At 35.3% G+C, this 23,948-nt stretch overlaps 1 protein-coding gene across 1 annotated transcript in view; it reads left to right on the top strand.

Moving 5' to 3' along the window:
* The window catches only part of SHOC2 (SHOC2 leucine rich repeat scaffold protein), a 68,379-nt gene extending 44,880 nt beyond the window's left edge, over positions 1 to 23,499 (top strand). Inside the window, exons 4-9 of the mRNA XM_036265390.1 lie at positions 4,074 to 4,204; positions 10,883 to 11,071; positions 16,058 to 16,180; positions 18,410 to 18,547; positions 19,577 to 19,694; positions 21,447 to 23,499. Of these exons, the coding sequence (XP_036121283.1) occupies positions 4,074 to 4,204; positions 10,883 to 11,071; positions 16,058 to 16,180; positions 18,410 to 18,547; positions 19,577 to 19,694; positions 21,447 to 21,655 (908 nt within the window). The 3' untranslated portion in view covers positions 21,656 to 23,499. The remainder of the gene's footprint in view (positions 1 to 4,073; positions 4,205 to 10,882; positions 11,072 to 16,057; positions 16,181 to 18,409; positions 18,548 to 19,576; positions 19,695 to 21,446) is intronic.
* Positions 23,500 to 23,948: the final 449 nt, after the last annotated feature.

The raw sequence follows: 23,948 nt of genomic DNA, 5'->3' as shown, positions 1-23,948 counted from the left end.
TCTCTCTCTCTCTCCCCCTCCCACTCTATCTGAACAAAAAATGGAAAAGTGTCCTTGGGTGAGGATAAAAAAAATGTAGACTGAGATGTTTTGCTTCTTTATTTAACATGAACACTCTTAGAGTAGTTATCACTCCTTGGCAGTAATCACTGCCCTTTACTTCCATGCTAAGCAGTGGCAGGATCACTGACAGCTCATATAATGTAGAGAAGAGGCCAAAGGAAATGGGGAGGGGGCAGCTGGTTGCAGTTAAGTGACAGCGTACTTAAAAACATAGTTTCTCTGATTTAACCATTAGTGTGCCTTGTTGGCGAATAAAAAGTGTGTTCTCTTTCATGTAAATGTTTTCTAACTCAAGAATCAGTTATAAACTAAAGAAAATATTAAACTTCATTTTAACAGTCATTTGGTTGCAAACTATGAACCTGATCATCTTAAAGCCTTTTGAGATCTCTGGTGGTTTTATGAGGTTGGGGGTGGTGTGTGTGTGTGTGTTGGCGGGGGGTGGAGGGGATTTTGTCTGAAATAGGAAAAAATATTTTACTTTCTATTTCTTCTCAAAATGAGATAAAGAGGGAACTATGCAATAAGACCTTGCCTTTCAGGCTAGGGCCCAGAACAATTCACAGAGGTCTTTTTGTTGCACTGGGTTCTGAAGAAATGTTACAGTAATCATGGTTTTATCAACAAGTAGAGTTTTAGTAGTTAGGTTTTAGGTAATTATAGTGCAGCTTGCATATAACAACTTTACTGGTTTTCTTTTTAATAGTGGCATTCTTTTGGGGTTTTGGCACTTAAGAATTTTTGTATTGCTTATTTTTCAGTGTGCTTTTGGTTTTTCAGTTTAATGTTGAAAAAATTTTTACCTTTGATATTATTTCATTGTTTGAATTCTATTTTCTATTGCATTTCTGCTACTTTATTAAATAAGATTAAGGCTATATAAGTTAGAGTCTTACTCAAAAGTTATGTTGAATTAACCTAAAGATGCTGATTATATTTGCTGAAAATGAAAGCATTTAATTTTAATTCATCGCCATTTGATGTTGACATATTTTAAAAATCTGACAGCATAAGAAAGCAAGCTGTCAAAGTGGAGCACAGAACAGCTTAACAAAGTTAAGTACTTAAAAGCTAAATGCCAGTGATTGGCAGTGATCAGCCTACACTTATACACAGAACCTCAGCAACATTGATTTTATTTAGTTGCAATGGCTCAATATTAAAGCAAGCTATGGCTTGATTTCTAAGCTGCAGTTTAGTTTGTGGTTAAAACCACTCATTGAAAGAGGTTAGAGGTTGAAACCACACTGCAGGGGGTGAATCACAGTAAATGCCAGACTTCTGATGTCAGGTTTTTTCTGGCATAAGAGAGTTTTGATATTTCATCCTTAATTTTTCCCACCTTTTTAATTTTTCTGAGAGTAGTAGATTTTGGCAAAATGTGGATGAGTCTTTGAACATGCCATGCTCTCAAGAAAGTGATAAAGCTTTTGCAAATGTGGATTTCTTCATCAGAATAGCATATTCTCTCATACGTTACATTTTAAAAAGTTCAGCCTCTTCTACCACAAACACACAGGGAAAAAGGAAGAGGTTTAGAAAAGTTGGAGGTACCATTTTTTATTTAAATAACCATGAATTTTGGTACTAGATGTTATATGGCAATTTCACCATCATTTATTTTCATTTTGTAATTTTTAAATTCTAGAAGTTTTAGGAATCTGGTTCTATTTACTGGGCTTTTGAGTTGATAAGCATTTGGTTACTATACTCTCTTTGTTACTAAAAAAAGCTTTTAGGTTTCAGTGAAAATTTTTTAAAAATGGTTAAAATATTGTATTTGTTTACTATTTTACTGTAAACAGTGATTGAATGAGGCATGCGAATTGATGGAGCAAAATTGTGGGGACTTTTTACTGTTAACAAGCCCTTTATTCTTCTGGCAGATTTCAAAGACCCCTTAATGAATGGGTCAACCATTTTATTACAGTGGAACAGCTTTCTTCCATAGGGGACGCAGTGGTACAAAGGAAAGAAAGGATTGGTCTTATTTATTCTAGGTTTTGTTTTGTTTTTAAGATTGACTGCCTCTTTTATCTTCAACTTCATACAAATTAAAATTCATTCAAAAGATTTTGAAGTTCTTTACGGTCAGATATTATCACAGCTAGTAGGAACAGTTCCACTTTTACCAGCCTTGCTGTAGCTATAGTGGTCATGGGCATTGAATAAGCAAGGGATAAATATTGATATCTTTCCTCCTTACTTATTTTAAAAGTATATGAGTAAATGGGCACTGTCCTTCACTTTTGGTGGGAATGAAACTGATATAGCCTGTGATGCTATCTATTAAGATTTAAAATATCTGTATCTTCTGATATATCAGAAATACTTTCACATGTATACAAAGATATATATATAAGGTTGTTGATTACAGAATTCCTTTTTAAAAATTAGAAACAAATGCCATCCAATTAGGAAATGGTTAAAGAGTTAATGGTACAAAACTAGGATACTTTACAAAGGTTAAATGAAATGAGGTTTATCTATATTTACTATGGCCTGTTATATTGGGGGAGCATAAAGAATGATCCCATTTATATACAAACAAAACAAAATCCCTACATTTGTGTGTAAGTAAATGCTTAAAGAAAAGGTCTCAATAAGTACATATTAGATTACAAACCATGGTTGTCTGTGGAAAGAGAATAAGGTGTATTCTTATATTTTATAATTTAAAAATGATTTGGTGGGGTGAAAGAAGGCAGAGAGTTGGAATTGTTAATCCTTTGTTTCTGGAAAGGGCTGTGTAGAGGTTGGATATCCCAAAAAAAATTACTGCAAATGTTTGTAGAAGAGTTTATTTGTATTCAGATAGATCAGACAAATCTGATATATATTTTAAAATTATGTTTAGTAAAGTATATTTTTTTAGACAAGCCATTTTAAAAAATGAGAATGGGTCAAAGAGAATTTTATGAACCTTTCATATAATTTTAAGTTTTTGTATCTTGTTCCTAATGGAAAGTAGGACAAATAGTGGAATATTTTGGCTTCCATAATTATAAAGAAGGTATGAATGAATGTCTGCTTGTGTACTTAGCACTGAAAACATATTCTATGGGGAGACAGAAATATATAGCAAAAGAGTTTTCAGTTTATTGGGGGAGGTAACTAATCTATGCAACAACTAACAGAATATGACCAAATGTAATTAAATGCCAACTTGTGGTGAAAACAGTATGCTGCCAGAATTCTAACTTACAAGGAGATCAATAATATTTTCTACTGTATATTGTTTTAGAAATTAAATTTGATTTAAATCTTTATGATAGCAGATATCCTATTGATTCATGTAGCTTACCATATATGTAGTCTTGGCAATAAAACTAGAAAATGCCTATTTTTCTGCTCTGCTTTTTTTATGTATTCAATAGTAGCTAATTTGCGCTCAAGCCTGGCATACTTAGATAATAAGAGATACTAGAACTTTGACTTTTGTTTGTAATTAAAGAAATAATTTGGAGAAATATTTTACCATCAGGTCAACTTTTCAGAGAAATTTTGGTATGTTTGTATTTAAACTCCTGGAAAATATTGTACCTTTATCTCACAGAATAATTGTGCATTGTATATTTTAAATAATACCATTAAATATTTGGAAATTTTTTCTTAAAAATTAAATGTAGATTTTAATATATAACTACTTGTTATGTTGGATCATCATCACAGATACAAATGGGATACTTATAAATTTAAAATATACACTGATTGATATTACTCAATTAGGTCTTATCTAAAGACTAATAAAATATGCCAGTACTTTCTAGTTACTTATTTTTTTATAATTGACTTATGGTGTATTTCATTATTTCTCTAAGACAAGTGGACACAAGTGTTTCAATATCATCCTAATTGGTGGAGTGTGTTGTTCCTTGGTACCTGAAGTTAAGGATTTTGCTGAAATAGGGTTTCGCAGTAATTTGTAAATATCTGGTTGATAGCTTAGGACAGTGAGAAGCTCATCATATTTAAAAAATAAAATTCTTTTTTTGTGTGTGTGTTCACAGGAAACCTGTCCAGTTTAAGTCGTCTTGGTCTAAGATACAACAGACTGTCAGCAATACCCAGATCACTAGCACAATGCAGTGCACTTGAAGAATTAAATTTAGAGAACAATAACATTTCTACTTTACCAGAGGTAAGAAGTAGAAACAAGCCTGCCAAATAATGAAGGGAAAACTAGTAAGTCTTTACAGCTGGGTAAATAATTTGATGATCAAGATTGCCTAAAAATGAGTGTGCTGTATATATATATATCACTAAGATAAAAATTCTGAAGAAGAAAGAATAGATATAATTAAAGGAACATATTCAATTTTGTTTTTGATGTGTAGAAGGGAGAAACTAAGGTGGAAAACTGATATGTTACATTCCCCTTTAGCACCACATAAATCTTTCTCTTGTCATTTGAAACTAGCAATAAAAGCTATAGTAAAGGAAAAGTTATATGGCTGGTTTTAAAACTCACTACCCCGCCCGGCTGGTGTTGCTCAGTGGTTGAGTGTTGACCATGCACCTAGATGTCGGCGGTTCGATTTCTGGTCAGGGCACATGCCCAAGTTGTGGGCCTTATCCCCAGTGGGGGGCATGCAGGGAGGCAGCCAGTCGATGTTCTCCCTCCCTCATCGATGTTTCTCTCTCTCTCTCTCTCTCTCTCTCTCCTCTCTTCCTCTAACATCAATAAAGAAAAAAAAATTAACAAGCCCTGGCCGGTTTGGCTCAGTGGTTAGTGTCAGCCTGCGGTCCAGAGAGACCCAGGTTCAGTTCCCGTTAAAGGCACGTACCTTGGTTGCAGTTTGTCCCCGGCCCCGGTTGGGTTGTGCAGGTGGCAACGACTGGACGTGTCCCTTTTATGTCGATATTTCTCTCTCTCTCTTTCTCCCTCCCACTCTGTCTGAACAAAATATAGAAAAGTGTCCTCGGGTGCGGATTAAAAAAAAACAAAACAAAACTTAGTACCCCACCCAGTTCAGTTATTATAAAAAAAAGGTACTGGAGAAAGATGATAAATGAAAGAATGAACTACATAGAATATACTATTTATTATCAAGATTAATATTAGCTGTAACACTTCTTTGACCCGTTATTACCCTGCTTATACAATAATATCAAAGCCTATTTTGCATCTATCGGTCACCAAAATGTTTTTTTTTTTTTAACACAGTTTTTTTTTTTTTTTTTTTTTTAATCCTAACCCGAGGACATTTCTCCATTTCTTGTTCAGATAGAGTGGGAGGGAGAGAGAGGAAGTGAGAGAGAGAAATATCAACGTGAAAGGGACACATCGAGTGGCTGCCTTCCACACAACCCCAAGTGGGGCTGGGGACAAACCACAACTGAGGTACGTGCCCTTAGCGGGAACTGAACCTGGGTCTCTCTGGTCTGAGGGCTGACGCTCTAACCGCTGAGCCAAACTGGCCAGGGCATAACACATTAGTTTTAATATGGGTTTTGTTGGTTCTATTACAAAAATAGTTTCACTTATTTTGTTCATAGATTAATTGGGCAAGATACTTTTTTAAAAATTCCTTTTCAACTTTACTATTTTTTCACTCTTGCCTTGCCTTCTTTTGCTACCTACTGTTTTTTCATACCCAACAACTTGTATGTTTGCTTATGGTTATTCAGTATAATATCTTATTAGAGTATTCTAACACAGAAAAGAATGGAATTGTGGACTTATGGATTAAGTAAGCTCTTGCAAAATATTTTTGTTCTAACAGTTAAAGTTGTCTAATATAAATGGCCTATTATCTTTAGATTTTTGCTAGTTTTCCCATGGTGTTTGTGTATGTATATTTGAAGAATAAAAAGTGCTTTGGATGAATGTTTTTCAGATTTATACTTTGATTTAGAAAGAACATTTTGAGTAGATGAATCTATAGGTTTGTAACAATTAGTTTATATAACAAATATATTCAACTTGTTTCTTAGGGATACAGAAATAAAGTACACTTATTAATTGGGTTCTGATTAATCTGGGTATTTGGCATGTCAGAAAGCAGCTTTGTCAGAGTACAGAAATGAGTTTTTCAGGATTGTAGTTTCTACGCTGGTCCAGTTCACTAAAACTATTATGACAGAATTTCACTTGTGGCAAAAGAGTACTATTGTTAGCAGCAGTTTAAGTGGAATAAGGAATAGAATCCACAGAGTGTAGATAGAGCCCTGACAACTAGTCTGTATGGATTTTTGTTTTTCTGTGATAGTGGTAATTTAGAATGGTCAAAATGGGTGAGGTTCTGCTGTTTAATGTCATCACCCCTTTTCTAAAAGTGATGTATATCTATAATAAGACAAACAATTAGCACAGTAATTAGATCTTGTTGGGATGCTTTCAGGGTGTGATTTGTGAGCTTAGGTAAGATTGACTGCTTTTACAACTTCACTGTGCCTGAATATAAAGATTGGGTATATATCAAATTACACAGTGAGAAATTAAAAAAAATATTTATATATGTTTAGTCTTACTGTAAGTGAAGGGAAACTAATAATTATTGGGACCTCTTAGGATACAGAGATTGTGATCCAAACTTTCATATATAATATTTTGTGAGTGAAATAAGGATTTATTTATTTATTATTTTTAACCAAAGAACTGATATGCTATGCATATATGCATAACCAGTAGGCACAGACAACAATACTGTGAAGGTGGGGAGAGGGGGCCGGGGTGAGGAGAAGGGTGTCAATGGGAAAAAGGAGAAGCATCTGTAATAAAAATAAATTAATTAATTTTAAAAAGGGATTTATTTTCGATAGAATTATAAAGAGGACAGCTCTCCTCAGTCTGGCTGTGGAAAAAGGAGTGTGTGTGTGTGTGTTTAACCTGGCCTTTTCTTTTTTTTCCTCAACCGAGGACATTTTCCCATTTTTTACTCAGATAGAGCGGGAAGGAGAGAGAGGAAGAGAGAGAAACATCGATGTGAAAGGGACACATCGAGTGGCTGCCACCCACACAACCCAACCAGGGCCGGGGACAAACTGCAGTCAAGGTACATGCCCTTAGCGGGAACCAAACCCGGGTCTCTGTGGACCGTAGGCCGACGCTCTAACCGCTGAGCCAAACCGGCCAGGGCTAACCTGGCCCTTTTCAGATGGAGAAACTATAGGGGAACCCTTGCTTGGCCTTGTCCAAATATGGGGAAGTATTACAGTGGGCCTCATTTATCGTGGTTAATCAGTACCAGGCTCTACCGCAATAAATGAATTTCTGCGAAGTAGGATTCTTTATTTATATACAGTCGTCCCTCACCACTTCACTTGATTGCGGTTTATTCAAATATAGTATATGTAGTAGTAACATAGTATATGTGCTTTGGAAGAGCATATTTCTAATACAAATATCTAATTATCGGCATTTATAATAAATACAGTAAGGAAGACAAAATTCACTAGATAGCACTTAGTGTAGACATTCAAGCTGGGTTAGGCAAGAAAAATCAGGAGAGTGTTTCTAGTTGGGGTTCATTATACTGCTGCAATCAGAACTGACAGAATGACTATATACTTTTCAATTTGGAGACTATCTGAAAATGGACGAGTTTTAATATAGACATATATGCATGGGAAAAGGAACTTAATGCTCAAGGCAAAAGGCTTGGAGCTCTGTATGTATTATAACCCATTCAAATCTTCATTATAATCCTACTAATTATTGGGGTATTCTTATCAAATAGATGGGGAAATAAGACATAAGAGAAGTTATGTTTCTGGCCAAATTTGTTACTTCACATATTTTTCTGGGAATATGGTGAGAGATATATTGATTATCGAATTAATTCATCAAACTAGTAAGTGAAGATCCTAAGATGGGAACCTAGATGTGTCAAACTCTAAAGCAGTGATAACCCCAAAGATTCACAATATAAGAATGAAAGGTTGGAGAGCTAACTTCCTATTACCCCTTTTCCAATATCCTCAGGTATTAACATTTTTAAGTAGAAGATATCAATTCAGTAAAGTAAGCTGTAAGAATAACATTTTTGCCATGAGACTCAATAAAAACTCCTTTGTTTTCAGTCAAGTATGATACAGACATTTTTCCTGCATGGGCTGCCATAACAAAACTTTCTCAGTACTCTTTGTTTTTTTTTATCCTCACCCGAGGACATTTTTCCTTTTTTTTTTTTTTTGTTCAGGTAGAGTGGGAGAGAGAGAGAGAGAGAGAGAAACATCGACGTGAAAGGGACACATCGAGTGGCTGCCACCCGCACGACCAACCAGGGCCGGGGACAAACTGCAACCAAGGTACGCGCCCTTAGTGGGAACCGAACCTGGGTCTCTGGACCGCAGGCCAACACTCTAACCGCTGAGCCAAACTGGCCAGGGCTCTCAGCACTCTTATCTGTGCTCTTCCTTTTATCTGTGTACACCAGGAGACAAATGTTGAGTAGCTTCTTAACGTTCTGTATAAAGAACAAGTTTCAGTTCACCATATAATTACACCTTTAATTATGCAGTTATTACATTCCTTCAGCTGGCCATGCAAATCACCTCACATGTCAGGTACTGAAATTTTAGCTTCCTCATGGTGGACAACTAAAATTTGAACATTATTTAAAACACACATACACTTGCATAATTTCACACTGCTTGCTTTTATCCCTGCTTGGGCTTTTATTTCAGAGTGTTTTCTTCTACTTCTCTAAATATTTAACTTTTTAAACAATCCTTTAAAATTTAGCTCACTCTCAGTCTCCTTTACTGCTTTTCCAGTTTTTCTAGCATTTCTCATCTTTTCTTTCAATTTAAATAGAGAAGGGACTCGCTCTGGCTGGTTTGGCTCAGCACTTAGAGCATTGGCCTGGGGACTAAAGAGTCACTGGGTTCGATTCCTGTCAAGGACACATACCTTGGTTGTAGTCCCTGGCCCTGGTCGGGGTAATGCAGGAGGCAACCAATGAGTGTGTCTCTCTCATATGGATGTTTCTTTCTCTCCTCCTCTCTTCCTCCCTCCCTCCCACTCTATCTGCAGATAAATGAAAAAATAACCTTGGATGAGGATTAAAAAAAAAAAATAGAGAAGGGACTTAAATATGCTAGATATTATAAAACTATATATGTATTTTATTTATTTAAAAAGTGTACTCTGGCCCTGGCCAGTTTGGCCCAGTGGTTGAGCGTCGGCCTGCAGACCAGAGAGTCCCAGGTTCGGTTCCCGCTAGGGGCACGTACCACCAAATAAATAAATAAATAAATAAACAAACAAACAAATAATAAAAAGTGTACTCTGGCCCTGGCCTGTTTGGCTCAGCAGTTAGAGCATCGGCCTGTGGTCCAGAGAGACCCAGGTTTGGTTCCAGCTAAGGGCACGTACCTCAGTTGCAGTTTGTCCTCGGCCCTGGTTGGGTCGTGTGGGTGGCAACCACTCGATGTGTCCCTTTCACATTGATGTTTCTCTCTCTTTCTCTCCCTCCCACTCTCTCTGAACAAAAAATGGAAAAATATCCTCGAGTTAGGATAAAAAAAAAAAAAAAAAGTCTACTATGACTTATAAAATAAGACATCATCGTTTACAAATGAGTAAAACCAAAGTTCAGAGAAATAACTTGACCCAAGTTACAAGCTACTAAAAGATAGAACCAGGCCCAGCTGGTAAGGCTCAGTGATTGAGCATCGTCCCATGGAATGAGAAGTCCTGGTTCGATTCCTGGTCAGGGCACATGCCTGGGTTGTGGGTTCCATCCCCAGTAGGGGCGTGCAGGAGGCAGCTAGTCGATGTTTCTCACATCGATGTTTCTTTCCCTCTCTCTCTAAAAAATCAATAAAAACATATAAAAATAAATAAAAGCATGTTTATTCTCATTTAAAAAAAAGAGCCTAGATTCAAAATTGTTTTATAAGCTATATCAGTGTTTCTCAAACATTAATGAGTATACAAATCACCTGGGAATTGTAGTATTCATACTATGATTCTGCAGGAGTGGGGCCTAAGACTCTGCTTCTAACAAGGAAGCTTCTAACAAGCTTCCAATGGATGCTGATTTGCTCTTCTTTGACTCAGACTTTGAATAGTAACAGCTTAGTCTATATAATGTAGATTTATGTATTATTTTCTTTTTCTTATCTGTGTGATTTATTTCTCTAAGTAGGATTTAGTCTTCTTAATAGCAGAGATTCTTTTGTAATACCTAAACACCTAACACTGTGGTTACATGGTGGGAGGCTCAGGTAAGGCGATAAGGGGTTATGTACCCCTTAACCTCTTTAGGTGCATATTTAGGTGCATATTTCCTTAGAAATTTTACTATATGGAAAAGCAATGTATTATACAGTATCAGGAAGTATAATCATCTTCTGAATTTAATATTCCTAAAAGAAATCATACTAAATAACTGCTTACTCTGTGCCAGGCATGATGTTAATAGTTTATAGTTTATAGTTTAGAGATAAGTACTGAACCAAAACCTGGAAAGGATTAGTCAACAGCAAGTGGCAGAACCAGGAACTGTCCAGTGTTTCTGTTCTATAGAGGTCTCAAACTGGCCACTCATGAGGCATCTCTTAAATAAAGTGAGCCAAAGAATAAAAATCAGAAAAGTTCCTATAAGTAAGTGAATTTTCTGTTTCTTGTAAAATATGAAAACCTGACTATATTGGCTCCATATTCCTGCAAGGAACAGTTAGCTAGAGTTGAGTAGTGACTGTCACTCTCCATGAGGCATCACAGAACATAGAATAGCCCAACCAGCCTCTGTCACTTTTTTACCTGCAAGGCCCTTTAAGGCATTTGTGTTTGGGATTTCTGCTCTATACACTACAGAATAAGTCTTTTTACAGTTCTAATTCTTCTGTTTATTTCACTTTTTTACAGAGCCTTTTATCAAGTCTTGTGAAACTGAATAGTTTGACCTTAGCTAGAAATTGCTTCCAGTTATATCCAGTAGGTGGTCCATCTCAGTTTTCCACCATCTATTCCCTCAACATGGAACACAATCGAATCAATAAAATTCCATTTGGAATTTTCTCCAGAGCGAAAGTATTAAGTAAACTGAATATGAAGGTAAGCTTCTGTTTATATTGGGGGTGGGGTGGGGGAGAGCTACTATGACTGGCATGTCTACTAATATTTACATTTTCTCTGTCATGTGGAGAATGGGTATTTGCTTCTTGCTGATGGGATACTTCAGGGCAATTTGTATTAGATAACAAATATCTTAGAACTGTGCATATCCTTAGCAACTGTGCATATCCTAAAGAAATAACTATAACTGTCCATAAAAGCATAATTATAGGCATATTTATTGCAGAGCTTTCTATTTAATTGGTACCAACTTATAATATTAATAGAGATTTCATTTTTTAAAAGTACTACAGACATGCCCAGCCTGTGTGGCTCAATGGTTGAGTGTCAACCCATGCACCAAGAGGTTGCTGGTTCGATTCCCGGTCAGGGCACATGCCCAGATTGTGGACGCAATCCTTAGTTGGGGGCATGCAGGAGGTGGCCAATTGATGTTTCTGTCTCTCTCCCCCTCTCCCTTCCTGTCTCTCTAAAATCAGTAAAGAAAAAAAAATTACATATATAAAAAAAATATATATATATATATATATTTTTATTCCTCACCTGAGGATATTTTTCTACCTATCATCAGATAGAATGAGAGGGAGGGAAGGAGAGAGACAGAGAGAAACATCAATATGAGAGCCTCATGGACTGACTGCCTTCCACATGACCCGACCGGGGCTTGGGACGAACCGCAACTGAGATAATCGAACCTGCGACTCATTGGTCTGTGGGCTGACACTACCGCTGAGCCAAACCTGCCAGGAGGATACTGTGTTGTTTTTTTATCTTCACGTGAGGACATATTTGCATTTATCTTTAGATAGAATGGGAGGGAGAGAGGGGAAAGAGAGAGAGAGAGAAACATCTATGTGAGAGAGACGCATCAAGTGGTTGCCACCCACACGGCCCCAACCGGGGCTGGGTACAAATAGCAACCGAGGTATGTGCCCTTAGTGGGAACCAAACCCGGTACTCTCTGGTCCGCAGTCCAATGCTTTAACCACTCAGCCAAACCAGCCAGGGCAATATTGTGTTTTTTAACAAATTGAAAGTTTGTGGCAACCCTGTATCAAGCAAATCTGTCCATGCCATTTTTCCAACAGCATTTGCTCATTTCATGTTAACCTCTTTAGGTGCATATTTAGGTGCATATTTCCTCAAAATGTGTCACATTTTGGTAATTTTCGCAATATTACAGATTTTAAAATTATTATATATGTTATGAAAATCTGTGATCAATAATCTTTGTTGTTACTATTGTAATTGTTTTGAGGTGCCACGAATCCCACTAATATAAAACAGCCAACTTAATTGATAAATGCTGTGTGTGTTCTGACTGCTCCACTGACCTGTCATTCCCCCATCTCTTTCCCACTCCCTATTCCCTAAGACACAGCAATATTGAAATTAGGCCAGATAATAACTTCACAGTGGCCTCTAAATGTTCAAGTGAAAGGAAGAGTTGCATGTCTCTCACTTTAAAATGAAAAACTAGAAATGAATACATTTACTGAGGAAGGCATGTAGAAAGCCAATATAAGCTGAAAGGTAGGCCTCTTGTGCCAGTTGAGTTGTGACTACAAAGGAAAAGTTCATGAAGGAAATTAAAAGTGCTACTCTAGTGAATTACATGAATGATAAGACAAAAGTCTTATTGCTCATAGGCAGAAAGTTTCAGTGGTCTGAATAGAAGATAAACCACCCACAACATTTCCTTAAGCCAAGGCCTAATCTAGAGCAAGACCCTAACTCTTCAATTCTTTGAAAGCTGAGAGAGGTTAGGGAGGCTGAAAGGAAGAGTTAATTGATATGGCAAACTTCATTGTTGTCTTATTTTAAGATATTGCCACAGCCACCCCATGCTTCAGTTACTATCACCTTTACCAGCAAAAAGACTATATGATTTGCTGAAGGCTCAAATTATGTGTAGCATTTTTTAGCAATGAAGTATTTTTAAATTAAGGTATGTATATTGCTGTTTTCAGACAAAGTGCTATTACACACTTAATAGACTACAGTATAGTATAAATGTAACTTTTGTGTGTGTGCTACAATGAGCTACATTGCATGTTTATACCTACCTACACTTTTAGCCCTTATTTTATTCATCAAAGAAATATAATTAATTGCTTACCTGTCTGCTAACCATTCCCTCAGCTTCTTCTGACATGCACCACAAAACCAATAATTTAATCTCGTTTGTGAGCAAGGATTTATTCTTAACCCTCCTTGTATGACCTCAGTTGCTATCATAAGACCTGAACAGAGCTGAATAAATAAAATTGGTATTCTGATTTATAAACAAAGCTATCGTTAACTTTATGAATGTATTTGTGAGCCAGAACTTAGGAACTGGCCACATAGAACTGAATTTTTGAATCCTATTCCCATGGTATATTAAGCTTTTTCTATAATTTTTACAAAATTCTAATGATGGATAATATTTTCCTTTCTCTCCCAAATAATATGCTTTTTATATAAACGTAACTTTTAAGTGCACTGGGAAACCAAAAAATATGTGTGAGTCGCTTTATTGCATAATTTGCTTTATTGTGGTGGTCTGGAACCAAACCCATAATATTTCTTAGGTATGCCTGTATAATTTCAATGGAATATTGTGAAGCCATTAAAAATAATACTCTAGCCCTAGCCGGTTTGGCTCAGCGGTTAGAGTGTTGGCCTGTGGACCAAAGAGTCGCGAGTTCAATTCCGTTCAAGGGGCATGTACCTCCGTTGCAGTTTGGTCCCTGGCCCTGGTCAGGGTCATGCGGGAGGCAACCAATCGATGTGTCTCTCTCACATCGATGTTTCTCTCTCTCCCCCTCCCACTCTGACTGAAGATAAATGGAAAAATATTCTCCGGTGAGGATTTAAAAAAAATTAAAAATAATAATAAAACTCTAGTTTAGAAGAACATTAAATACCTGTTGAAGCATTCTCAATTTATTTAGTGGAGAAAAGTTCAGTCATGTAACACTTTCCACACATAGCTTTTAAAAGCTGTTTTTAATGTGCTTAATTATATATTAAATGTCTATAGATTTATATGCATATATATAGCCAGTGTTGATAACAAATACAATGTTTATCTTTGAATATCAGAATTACTTATGGGTATCTTTAGTTTCTTTTTGCTTATATATATTCTGTACAGTGAATGAGTTTTACATTTCTAATAAGGAAAAAGAAGTTTATTACAAAAGGAGGAAAGAGGTGAAAAATGATTTGTTCAGTGATTTAATTTTCAGAAAACAAACTTTAGGGCCAGAAGTGATAAGTAAATTGGCTACTTAGGTAATTCGTGGCTGAGGTAGGAATTCAGGAAACCTGTATTTCCTGCTTCCAGTTATAGTGTTCTTTCTGTTGTACATAATACATCCTTTTGTCTTTGATGAACCATTTCAACATAATTGTGGTTCTTTAAACTACAGTCTAAATGTACAATGATTCTTGATTCTATCTATACTTGTTCATAAATAGATGTATCTTTTATGATAATTCTTTGAAAGTATATAATAAATGAACTAGTGGAAATTCAAAATAATCTTATAATCTTAAACAAGTATAAAACTTACTGTTAATCAGTCTGGTTATATGAGATTTAACAGTGGTAATGACATTAATTTGATGGTTAACTTATGAGTTTTAAAACACAGCAGTCCAGGTAGGTATTCATTTGTTTTTGCATTTGGTTATACATTTTTTATGGATATGATGTTAATGTAATATGTTAGCTTGGTAAGGCTTGTTGTTTTCAATGAAATAATAAAGCTTTGCATAGAGCTTTGTCTTAATTTTTCTTCAAAATTATAACGTTTACCAAAAGTTTTTTTTGAAATACGTGAAATAAAGCCTAACATTTTCTTCCTCATATTAGCACCAGTAGTAAGTTTTTGTAGTGAAAACGTTTTATCATTGTATTAACTATCAGTAGTTTGGGCATCGATAGATAATAAGTTTCTTAATGTTAAACAGATAAGTTAAAATACTATAATAAGAGAAAAACTTGGTTTTCAAATGGATGTTTACTACTTGGGATTTCTCTTCTGGATGATTTTGTATAAAATAAGACAAGTAATCATTATATATGCCAAAAATAAAATTTAAAAATGCAGATTTATAAAAAGGACATAAAATAATCCCACCCATGAGAGGTAGCATCACTGTTAATATATTGGCATATTCATTGATACCTAACTGGTATAAGGGGTACCGATGGTCTCCTCTCAATACCAGTACCCCCAACAATGTGGTAAGAGTTATTATTGATGAAAATGTGTTTTGTAAATGAATGTGAGGAAGCAGAAAAAAGAAATAGTGCATCATTGACCTATATTTCACTTTTTCCCCCTGTATATACTATATCTAATTTTTAAACAAAATTAGAACCATACTATTTCATCATCTGCTTTTATTCAATGATAAATATTTTTTATCATCTTTTTTATGGACTTTTAAAGTAAAATTGTGAATACTTAATTAATGTTTTAATGATTTAATTTGTTGTCTTATTAAGACTTTTTCCCTCTCGTACTTTATTGCTCCGCATCTCTAAAATTGCTGAGGTTATCTGGTTTCCTTGGGGGCCCAAATTAGATGTTTATTCTTTCATTGTGCTCATGAGCATCCTTATTTTATTCAGGGATTTCTGTACATTTTTGCAAAATGGGGAGAACAACACTTTGCAATCTCAAGTGTTGGTTTATATGGTATATTTTTTCTATATCTAATACAGATAATTACATAGGGAACAAACTTCCAATTTTACCTCAAAATAAAAACATAATTACTGTATGAAAAACTTTGGAGGCTTAGAGTTCTTACTGCTTTTTGTTCTTTCTATATTTATTATTTTAAAAAAGGGGAATAAAGTTTTCTACTTAATTAAGAATTCTCTTTTCATCAGGTGTATATTTGCAACTTAAAAAAATTTTTTTTAATTGTGGTTATACTTCAGATGCTTCTTTTTGTCTTTACCAGGACAATCAGTTGACATCACTTCCCTTGGATTTTGGAACTTGGACCAGTATGGTAGAATTGAATTTAGCCACTAATCAGCTCACAAAGATCCCTGAGGATGTGTCTGGTCTTGTTTCTCTTGAGGTGTGTATAAAAGAGCATTTAGAACTCCTTAGATCCTTCCACAGTTATCTCACGTATAACAGTGGTTCTCAACCTTCCTGATGCCGCGACCCTTTAATACATTTCCTCATGTTGTGGTGACCCCCAACCATAAAATTATTGTCATTGATACTGCATAACTGTAATTTTGCTACTGTTATGTCTTAGGTGACCCCTGTGAAAGGTCGAATGACCCACAGGTTGAGAACCGCTGACATATAAAGTTTCCAATTTAAATAAAAGCAATTTCTGTTTGGGTGAAGATCATAATTAGAAATATTATAGCTGTCTTAAACATACAGTCCTGATTCTTCTCACTATCCCCATACCCAGTATTATTCCTCTACATTCCCATTGTAACTTCTCTGAGAACAGGGACTCTCCTCTTCAATTTCACTTTTGTTAGGATGATGAGGTGTTGACTTAATCTGGGCTCAATGCTTCTGAATTACTCTTGCCCACTAAAAGTTGGTAAGTTTGAGTGCTATAAAGTGTTTTTTAAATAAAAGGTTTCTAAAACAGCATTAAAAAAAAAAGACAACCAGCACTTTTTTAGAACATATTTTCCCCCTTAGTTGTTTAAGAACTCTGCACCGTTGTCCATCAAAGTAATTATGGATTCCTCAGACTGGCATTCAGAACCCTTCATACAATTCTGGCCTACTTTTCCATCCTAATTACCTGCTGTTTTATTTTCTAGTTAAATAGACTATTTTGTTTGTTGGAAACACGTGTATATTTGTAGCTCTGTACATTTAGTCTTACTGTTTTCAATATCTAGAATGCCCTCTTCTTATTCCCTTTTTTTCTTTTAAAATTTTTTTCCATAATTAAAAGTCCATTTTATTGTCATCTCCTTAGTTAAGTATGATTTTGCCTTCCTCTGAGTCCCTAGAATTTTCATTGTTTTGATGAGAAAGCTTACTAATAGTAAATACATATGTAAAAATTTTTTCTCTGTATCCATGCTTTATTTTTTTTAGTTGAGTAAGGTGAAGTAGTATGGTATAATGGTTAAAAGCGTGAGCTTTGAAGCCAAGTAGATCTGAGTACAATTTCACTTTTGTCTCTCTTTACTTATGGATTTAACCTTCCCAAGCATCAGTTGCCTCAGCTGTGAAATGGGGATAATATGCAGTATTTTTCTTATAAGGTTGTAGTTGATGCATTCAGTATAGTGCCCTGCAAATAGTAAACTCAAATGATAATTGCTATTATTATTTTCTTGGTCTTATTATATTTAGTAGAGCACTAGTGTTTATGTTTATTTTATTGGAGGTAGTATAACTTTGGAGAAAATAAATTATTATTATTATTTTTTTTTAAATCCTCAACCGAGGACATTTTTCCATTTTTTGTTCAGATAGAGCGGGAGGCAGAGAGAGGAAGAGAGAGAGAGAAACATCGATGTGAAGGGACACATCGAGTGGCTGCCACCCGCATGACCAACCAGGGCTGGGGACAAACTGCAACCAAGGTACGTGCCCTTAGCGGAAACCGAACCTGGGCCTCTCTGTACCGCAGGCCGATGCTCCAACCGCTGAGCCAAACCGGCCAGGGCTGGAGAAAATAATTTTGTGTGAACAATTAGCCAGAACGTTATGTAGATCTTTCCATTTAGTATTCTTCTCACTATCCCCATACCCAGTATTATTCCTCTACATTCCCATTGTAACTTCTCTGAGAACAGGGACTCTCCTCTTCAACCTTTTTTTCCCTCTTTCATATATTATAGGATGTCCTACAATATAAATAAATATACCACAAGTAATAACTGTGGTAGATTGATGTAGGCAGTTTAGAAGTCAACTGTTAACTTTCTTAAATGATGGTTTGTAAGGGGTTTGAATAAATTTTTTCCTATTAGAAACTTAATTCAGTATCAAAGTACCATTAACTATATGAATCTTAGTGTAAGTAGTTAGTAATTGTATATATATTTTTTGTAAGTTAATAATTACATATATATTTAATTTAAAGTTAAATTCTTTATTTTTGCTTAGTTTTGACTTAATCAAATAAAATTTATTTTATTTCCAATAACTGGTGATCATTTTAGAATAGTAAGTTGTTTTATGTGATATAATTGAAATTTACCTTTAATATTCAATTTTTAGAAAATTAGCATTGCTTAATAAATTTTAAGTCACACAGGGTAATATATAATTCTATTTTATGAGTTGCCAAACACTATCGATGATTTCTCCTTAGGTTCTGATATTATCAAACAATCTTTTAAAGAAGCTTCCCCATGGTCTTGGAAACCTTAGGAAGTTAAGAGAGCTGGATCTAGAAGAGAACAAATTGGAATCCTTACCAAATGAAATTGCTTATCTTAAGGATTTACAGGTAAAACATCCTGATGATTTTATAGTTATATCTTTCAGGTTTTTGGGATGCATTCTAAATTACACATTTTTCTTTAGAATTTGATTTAATTCTTGGACTGATTTTACTCTTATAGCATTAGGGCTGAGTTTTTTGTTTTTGTTTTTAAAAAAACAATTTTTTTTCTTTATTGATTTTAGAGAGAGAGGAAGAGAGAGAAACATGGATGAGAGAGAACATCGCTTGACCGCCTCCTGCATGCCCCCACTGGGGATTGGGCCCACAACCTGGGCATGTGCCCTGACTGGGAATCAAACCAGCAATCTCCTGATGCATGGGTTGACACTCAACCACTGAGCTACACCAGCTGGGCGAGGGCTGAGTCTTTATGTTTATTTAACCTGTTTGCTTTTTTCTTCCTAACAAATGATTATTATATTTTATTTTATTTGTTTGAGAGAGAGAAACATGGATGAAAGAGAAACATGGATTGGCTGCCTCCTGCATGCCCCCTAACAGGGATTGAGTCTGCATCCCAGGCATGTGCCCTGACTGGGAATTGAACTGACAATCTCTCAGTGCATGGGATGACGCTTAAACAACTGAGCCACACCAGCCAGCACCCAAATGATACATATTTTTTTTTATCCTCACCCGAGGACATTTTTCCATTTTTTTGTTCAGATAGAGTGGGAGGGAGAGAGAGGAAGAGAGAGAGAGAGAAACATCGACGTGAAGGGACACATCGAGTGGCTGCCACCCACACGACCAACCAGGACCGGGGACCAACTGCAACCGAGGTACGTGCCCTTAGCGGGAACCGAACCTGGGTCTCTCTGTACCACAGGCTGATGCTCCAACCGCTGAGCCAAACCGGCCAGGGCCCAAATGATATTTTTTTGAAAGAAAAACTTATTGAGTGATTCTTGTCTTATCCAATCTAATTTCCCTGTTTGTTTATGTTATTGATTTAGTAGATGTATTATTTTAAATTTACATCAGTTGTTGGAAATATATATACAACCATCTTTTATTATGTTGATCTTTTAGAAACTAGTCTTGACAAACAACCAGTTGAGCACTCTTCCCAGAGGCATTGGTCACCTTACGAATCTCACACATCTAGGCCTTGGAGAGAACCTACTTACTCATCTTCCTGAGGAAATTGGTATGAACTCTTTGGATGCTTCACTTTGTATTAATTTCTCTTTGTGTGTTCTAGTAGTGCTTCAGATAATTATGACAAATCTGTTTTTGTCAACAGGTTTCAGCAAGCTCGAGGTGTTTTTTGTTTATTTTTTCAGTAGAGCACCAGTGGTTAGTGGGTTGTTTGGTTGGTTGGTTGGTTGGTTTTGGTTAGGTTTCTTCATAGGGTTAATGTTGTATTTGAGAATGTTTTAGCATACTTATATTTCTAATAAGTATAATCTTAATTTCAAAGAGTTATTTTATATTTCTTCCAAATTTAAAAATTACACAGCCTTGTTTTAAATTAGTAATGTCTTATGCCAAAAGAACATTTCCTTATGAGGTTTGAGGATTAATAATAATATTTGATCAATATTAATATTTGAGAATACTTTAGAATTTTCTAAGTATTTTTATATCTGTTACTTTATATAATTGACATAAACACCTAAACACCTTGAATTTGAGGCAATGCACGTTGTAATTAATTTTATAAATAGTTAATTGATTGAGGTCACACAGTTTTTAAATTAGTAATTTTATGTATTATGTTCTCCCATCTATACCATGCTGTTCTATAGGCACTATAGATTAGTGTGGTTAAGAATGGTTTTGAAGTGAATCAGACAATTCAAAATCTGGCTTTGTGACTCTGGATAAGGTAGGGGAACCCTAAGTTTCAAGTTTCCTGCCTATAAAATAAGGATGATATGCTAGTAACTTCTTATAGCGTTCTCTGAATATTAAATATTAAATGTAAGCAAATCCATTACTTGGTTGCCATTATTTTTATTCTACATACCACTATCAACACAAATTTTGAAATTGAAAAATTGACAACACATGAGGCAACTTTACACTTTTATTTCTAGTGTATTTATTCAGCCGGCCTCATGCAGTTGCTTAGGACATTTGCCTAGAAAGTATGAGTATCCTAAGATTCTCTAAGAAAAAATTTTAAAAGAGTATATAAATTGATTTTTGGCTCATTTAAAAATATGTGATAACTCTCTTAGTGAAAGATTTACACCAAATAACAAAAACCTTTCCACATGAGAAATTTATTTTTATTTTATTTTTTTTATCATCCTCACCCGAGGACATTTTTCCACTTTTTGTTCAGGTAGAGTGGGATTGAGAGAGAGGAACAGAGAGAGAGAGAGAGAGAGAGAGAGAGAGAGAGAGAGAGAGAGAGAGAGAAACATCGACGTGAAAGGGACACATCGAGTGGCTGCCACCCGCACAACCAACTAGGGCCGGGGACAAACTGCAACCGAAGTACGTGCCCTTAGCGGGAACCGAACCCGGGTCTCTCCAGACCGCAGACCGATGCTCTAACCGCTGAGCCAAACCGGCCAGGGCGAGAAATTTATTAATGAGAGATTGTCACATTGTCTACAACAGAAAAATGATTACAGGCACCAACTGTACAATAAACAAACATACCTCTGAAGTTTCAAACAAAAACGCTCCAAGCTTAAGAAGCATCCCTAAAGGAAGAGATTCTGATTTAACTGATATGGAGTGTTATTAGGGTTTTCTACATATCCCCAGCTGATTTGAACATGCAACAAAGTTTGAGATCCGCAGTTGTAGAGTTTTAAAATTAGGACAAGAAAATACGAGGAAATGGGTATTTCGGTATATATAATGTCCAGGATAGCATCATGCCACTGAATTGTTTTAGTAGTAACAAATTTTAAAAAATAATTGATTTGATTTTTTTAAACAGGTACACTGGAGAACCTAGAAGAACTGTATTTGAACGACAACCCCAACCTGCATAGCCTTCCCTTTGAGCTGGCTCTTTGCAGCAAGCTTTCAATCATGAGTATTGAGAACTGTCCACTCAGTCACCTTCCACCTCAGATTGTTGCTGGGGGTCCTTCTTTCATCATTCAGTTCCTAAAAATGCAGGGTCCATATCGTGCCATGGTCTGATACAAATCTGCTGGTCCCACACACTGTTCAAATATAGACTGCCATTATGTTTCATATCTATACATGTATCTATTTATGTAGATATTGATATATTTGGCAGATTTATAAAGACTGCATTATGTGTTTCTGCTAATAGAGGAATCATAGCCATTTAGATTTTTTTTTTATTCTGTACAAAAGGCTTATATAAGTTTTCTTTGCTGAACTTGATGGATGTTTTTCTGTTGTGTAATATGATATGCCAGTTTGCTTAAAACATTTTGTAAACAAATTATGAATTTATTAAACTTAAGGGGCAGAGGTAGTATAGTTAGATGTACTTTCTCTTAGCAAAAATAATGGGCAAATAATTTTGTTGCAACTTTCGTATACATTTTTCCCCTTACCAATGATCAGATCTTTATAGTATTGTAGGCCCTGAAGGTAGAATTTTTCTTTAACTTATTTTGAAATTTGAGATTTAAATTTTATATATTGTTTACAGTCAGAGTAAATCACTGGATTTTTGTTGTTGTTGTTTTGATTTGCTCTGTTTTAATCAGTCAAATCTAGAGTTTATATCCTCTGTTAAAGAATTTGTGTCAGTTGGTTTAAATATTAAAAGATATTTGCTTTTTGAAACAACTGGCAAAGTGAAAAGATACAGTCAAAATTCTAGAATTTCTTTATGATTCTCAGATCAATTGTAAAGCAAGATATTTGAATTGAGTCTTTGGGTTGGGGGGAGGGTATTGAGACCTTTTCTAATATAAATATCTTTTCTTAAGTTTGGGGAAGAGAACTTGTAGTGCAAAGGAGTTTTCATTCCTAAAAGTTGCAGGTCCACAAAAAATAACAGAATAATTTGGCAAAAAAAAAAATATATGCATAAACACACACATTCTATATATGTATATACAATGCTATATAGATATGTATTTATTATATCATAAACTACAGTAGGTGACTTTAAGGATTTCTTCCTAGTCTTGTACAATGAAAATGAATGTTTTTCTTTGAACACTGCAATATATGTATGTTTCAAGGTTATTTAACAGTGTACTATGGTTTTATATCTTGACTTGCCTTGTATATCTTTCAGTTCTGGAATATCTGCGTCTAAGCACAAAATCTTCACACTGTGCTGTATTGCTGCTGAACTAAATGCACTTTTCCCCACATGTGGGGCACTGGCTTCAAACAATTCAGTTCAGTACCATTGATTTTAATCTCATCTTTCCTTTCTTGGTAGTTGTTTATACAGTTATGGAAAAGAGGCACATTGCATAGAAGCCACTGGTTGTTCACTGGGAGTTCTGTAAGATGTGCATGTGCTCTTTGATGTATTTTCTTTTGCCTTACTGCTTTTAAGGCTGGCAGTATTGTAAATGCGTGCCCCTTATACAGTACTCTTACTTTTTGTAGTGTCAGTCTAAGCCGATTTAATTTTTGAAGAGACTCACATAGCAAGTGCATTCTAGATATCATCCTAAAAAACACATCCCATAAAATGAATAACTATTATGTGTAATTACATATTGCTGCTTGGATTTCCTTTTTTTAATTTTTTTTTAAAATTTACATTTAGATGGGCATTGTGTTGTAAAGAAAACCATTTCTGAATTAAGGCCATGATACTATGATAGAAATTTGGAGTGTTGTTTTGCTTTTCCTGGTGTTCAAAATCAGGATTAAGTTTGAGGTAGAACCTATATTCTTAATTGGCAAAATTTTAAGGAACAACTAAGAAATGGAAGGCAGGTGAAGATATAAAACCCTAGAATGCTTAAATGTGCTGTAAAACTATTGTAGATGTCACTGGATTTTACCGAGTAATATCCTTTCTTCTCCCCCCCCCCCCCCCATCTACTGTGGCTTTTCAGTTAAAATTTTGTTTATAAAAGGAATTTGTTTATTATAGCTCAACCTAGAGCTTGTGTGTATGTGTCGTTTTTAAAAATCGCATATCCAGGATGCTTGAACTTTACAGGGAGTAACTTAATGTCTTGGGGGGGGGGGGTTCTTAAAAATGGAAATAGATACAGTTGTTAAAACATTTTGGTTACCCTACCTTCATTCATATTGGCCTGTAACAAATGCAAAATGATCAAAATCTTAGACGTAGAAAGTGATGTTATAAGGGAAACCATATATAGCTGAAGAATTATAAAACTTTTTTAAGAAGCATAAAACATATGTCCTGGGTATGGCTGCCACCTTGTAGGAGGAGCCCATGAATTTCTTTACTTCTTGTAACAAGAAACTAAAGTGGACTGTAATTGGGATATCCTTGTGAAATCAAGATATTTAATAT

This window comes from Molossus molossus, unplaced genomic scaffold, assembly GCF_014108415.1.
Source record: "Molossus molossus isolate mMolMol1 unplaced genomic scaffold, mMolMol1.p scaffold_m16_p_17, whole genome shotgun sequence".
NCBI lineage: Eukaryota > Metazoa > Chordata > Mammalia > Chiroptera > Molossidae > Molossus > Molossus molossus.
This window is presented reverse-complemented; position numbering and strand designations above follow the sequence as displayed.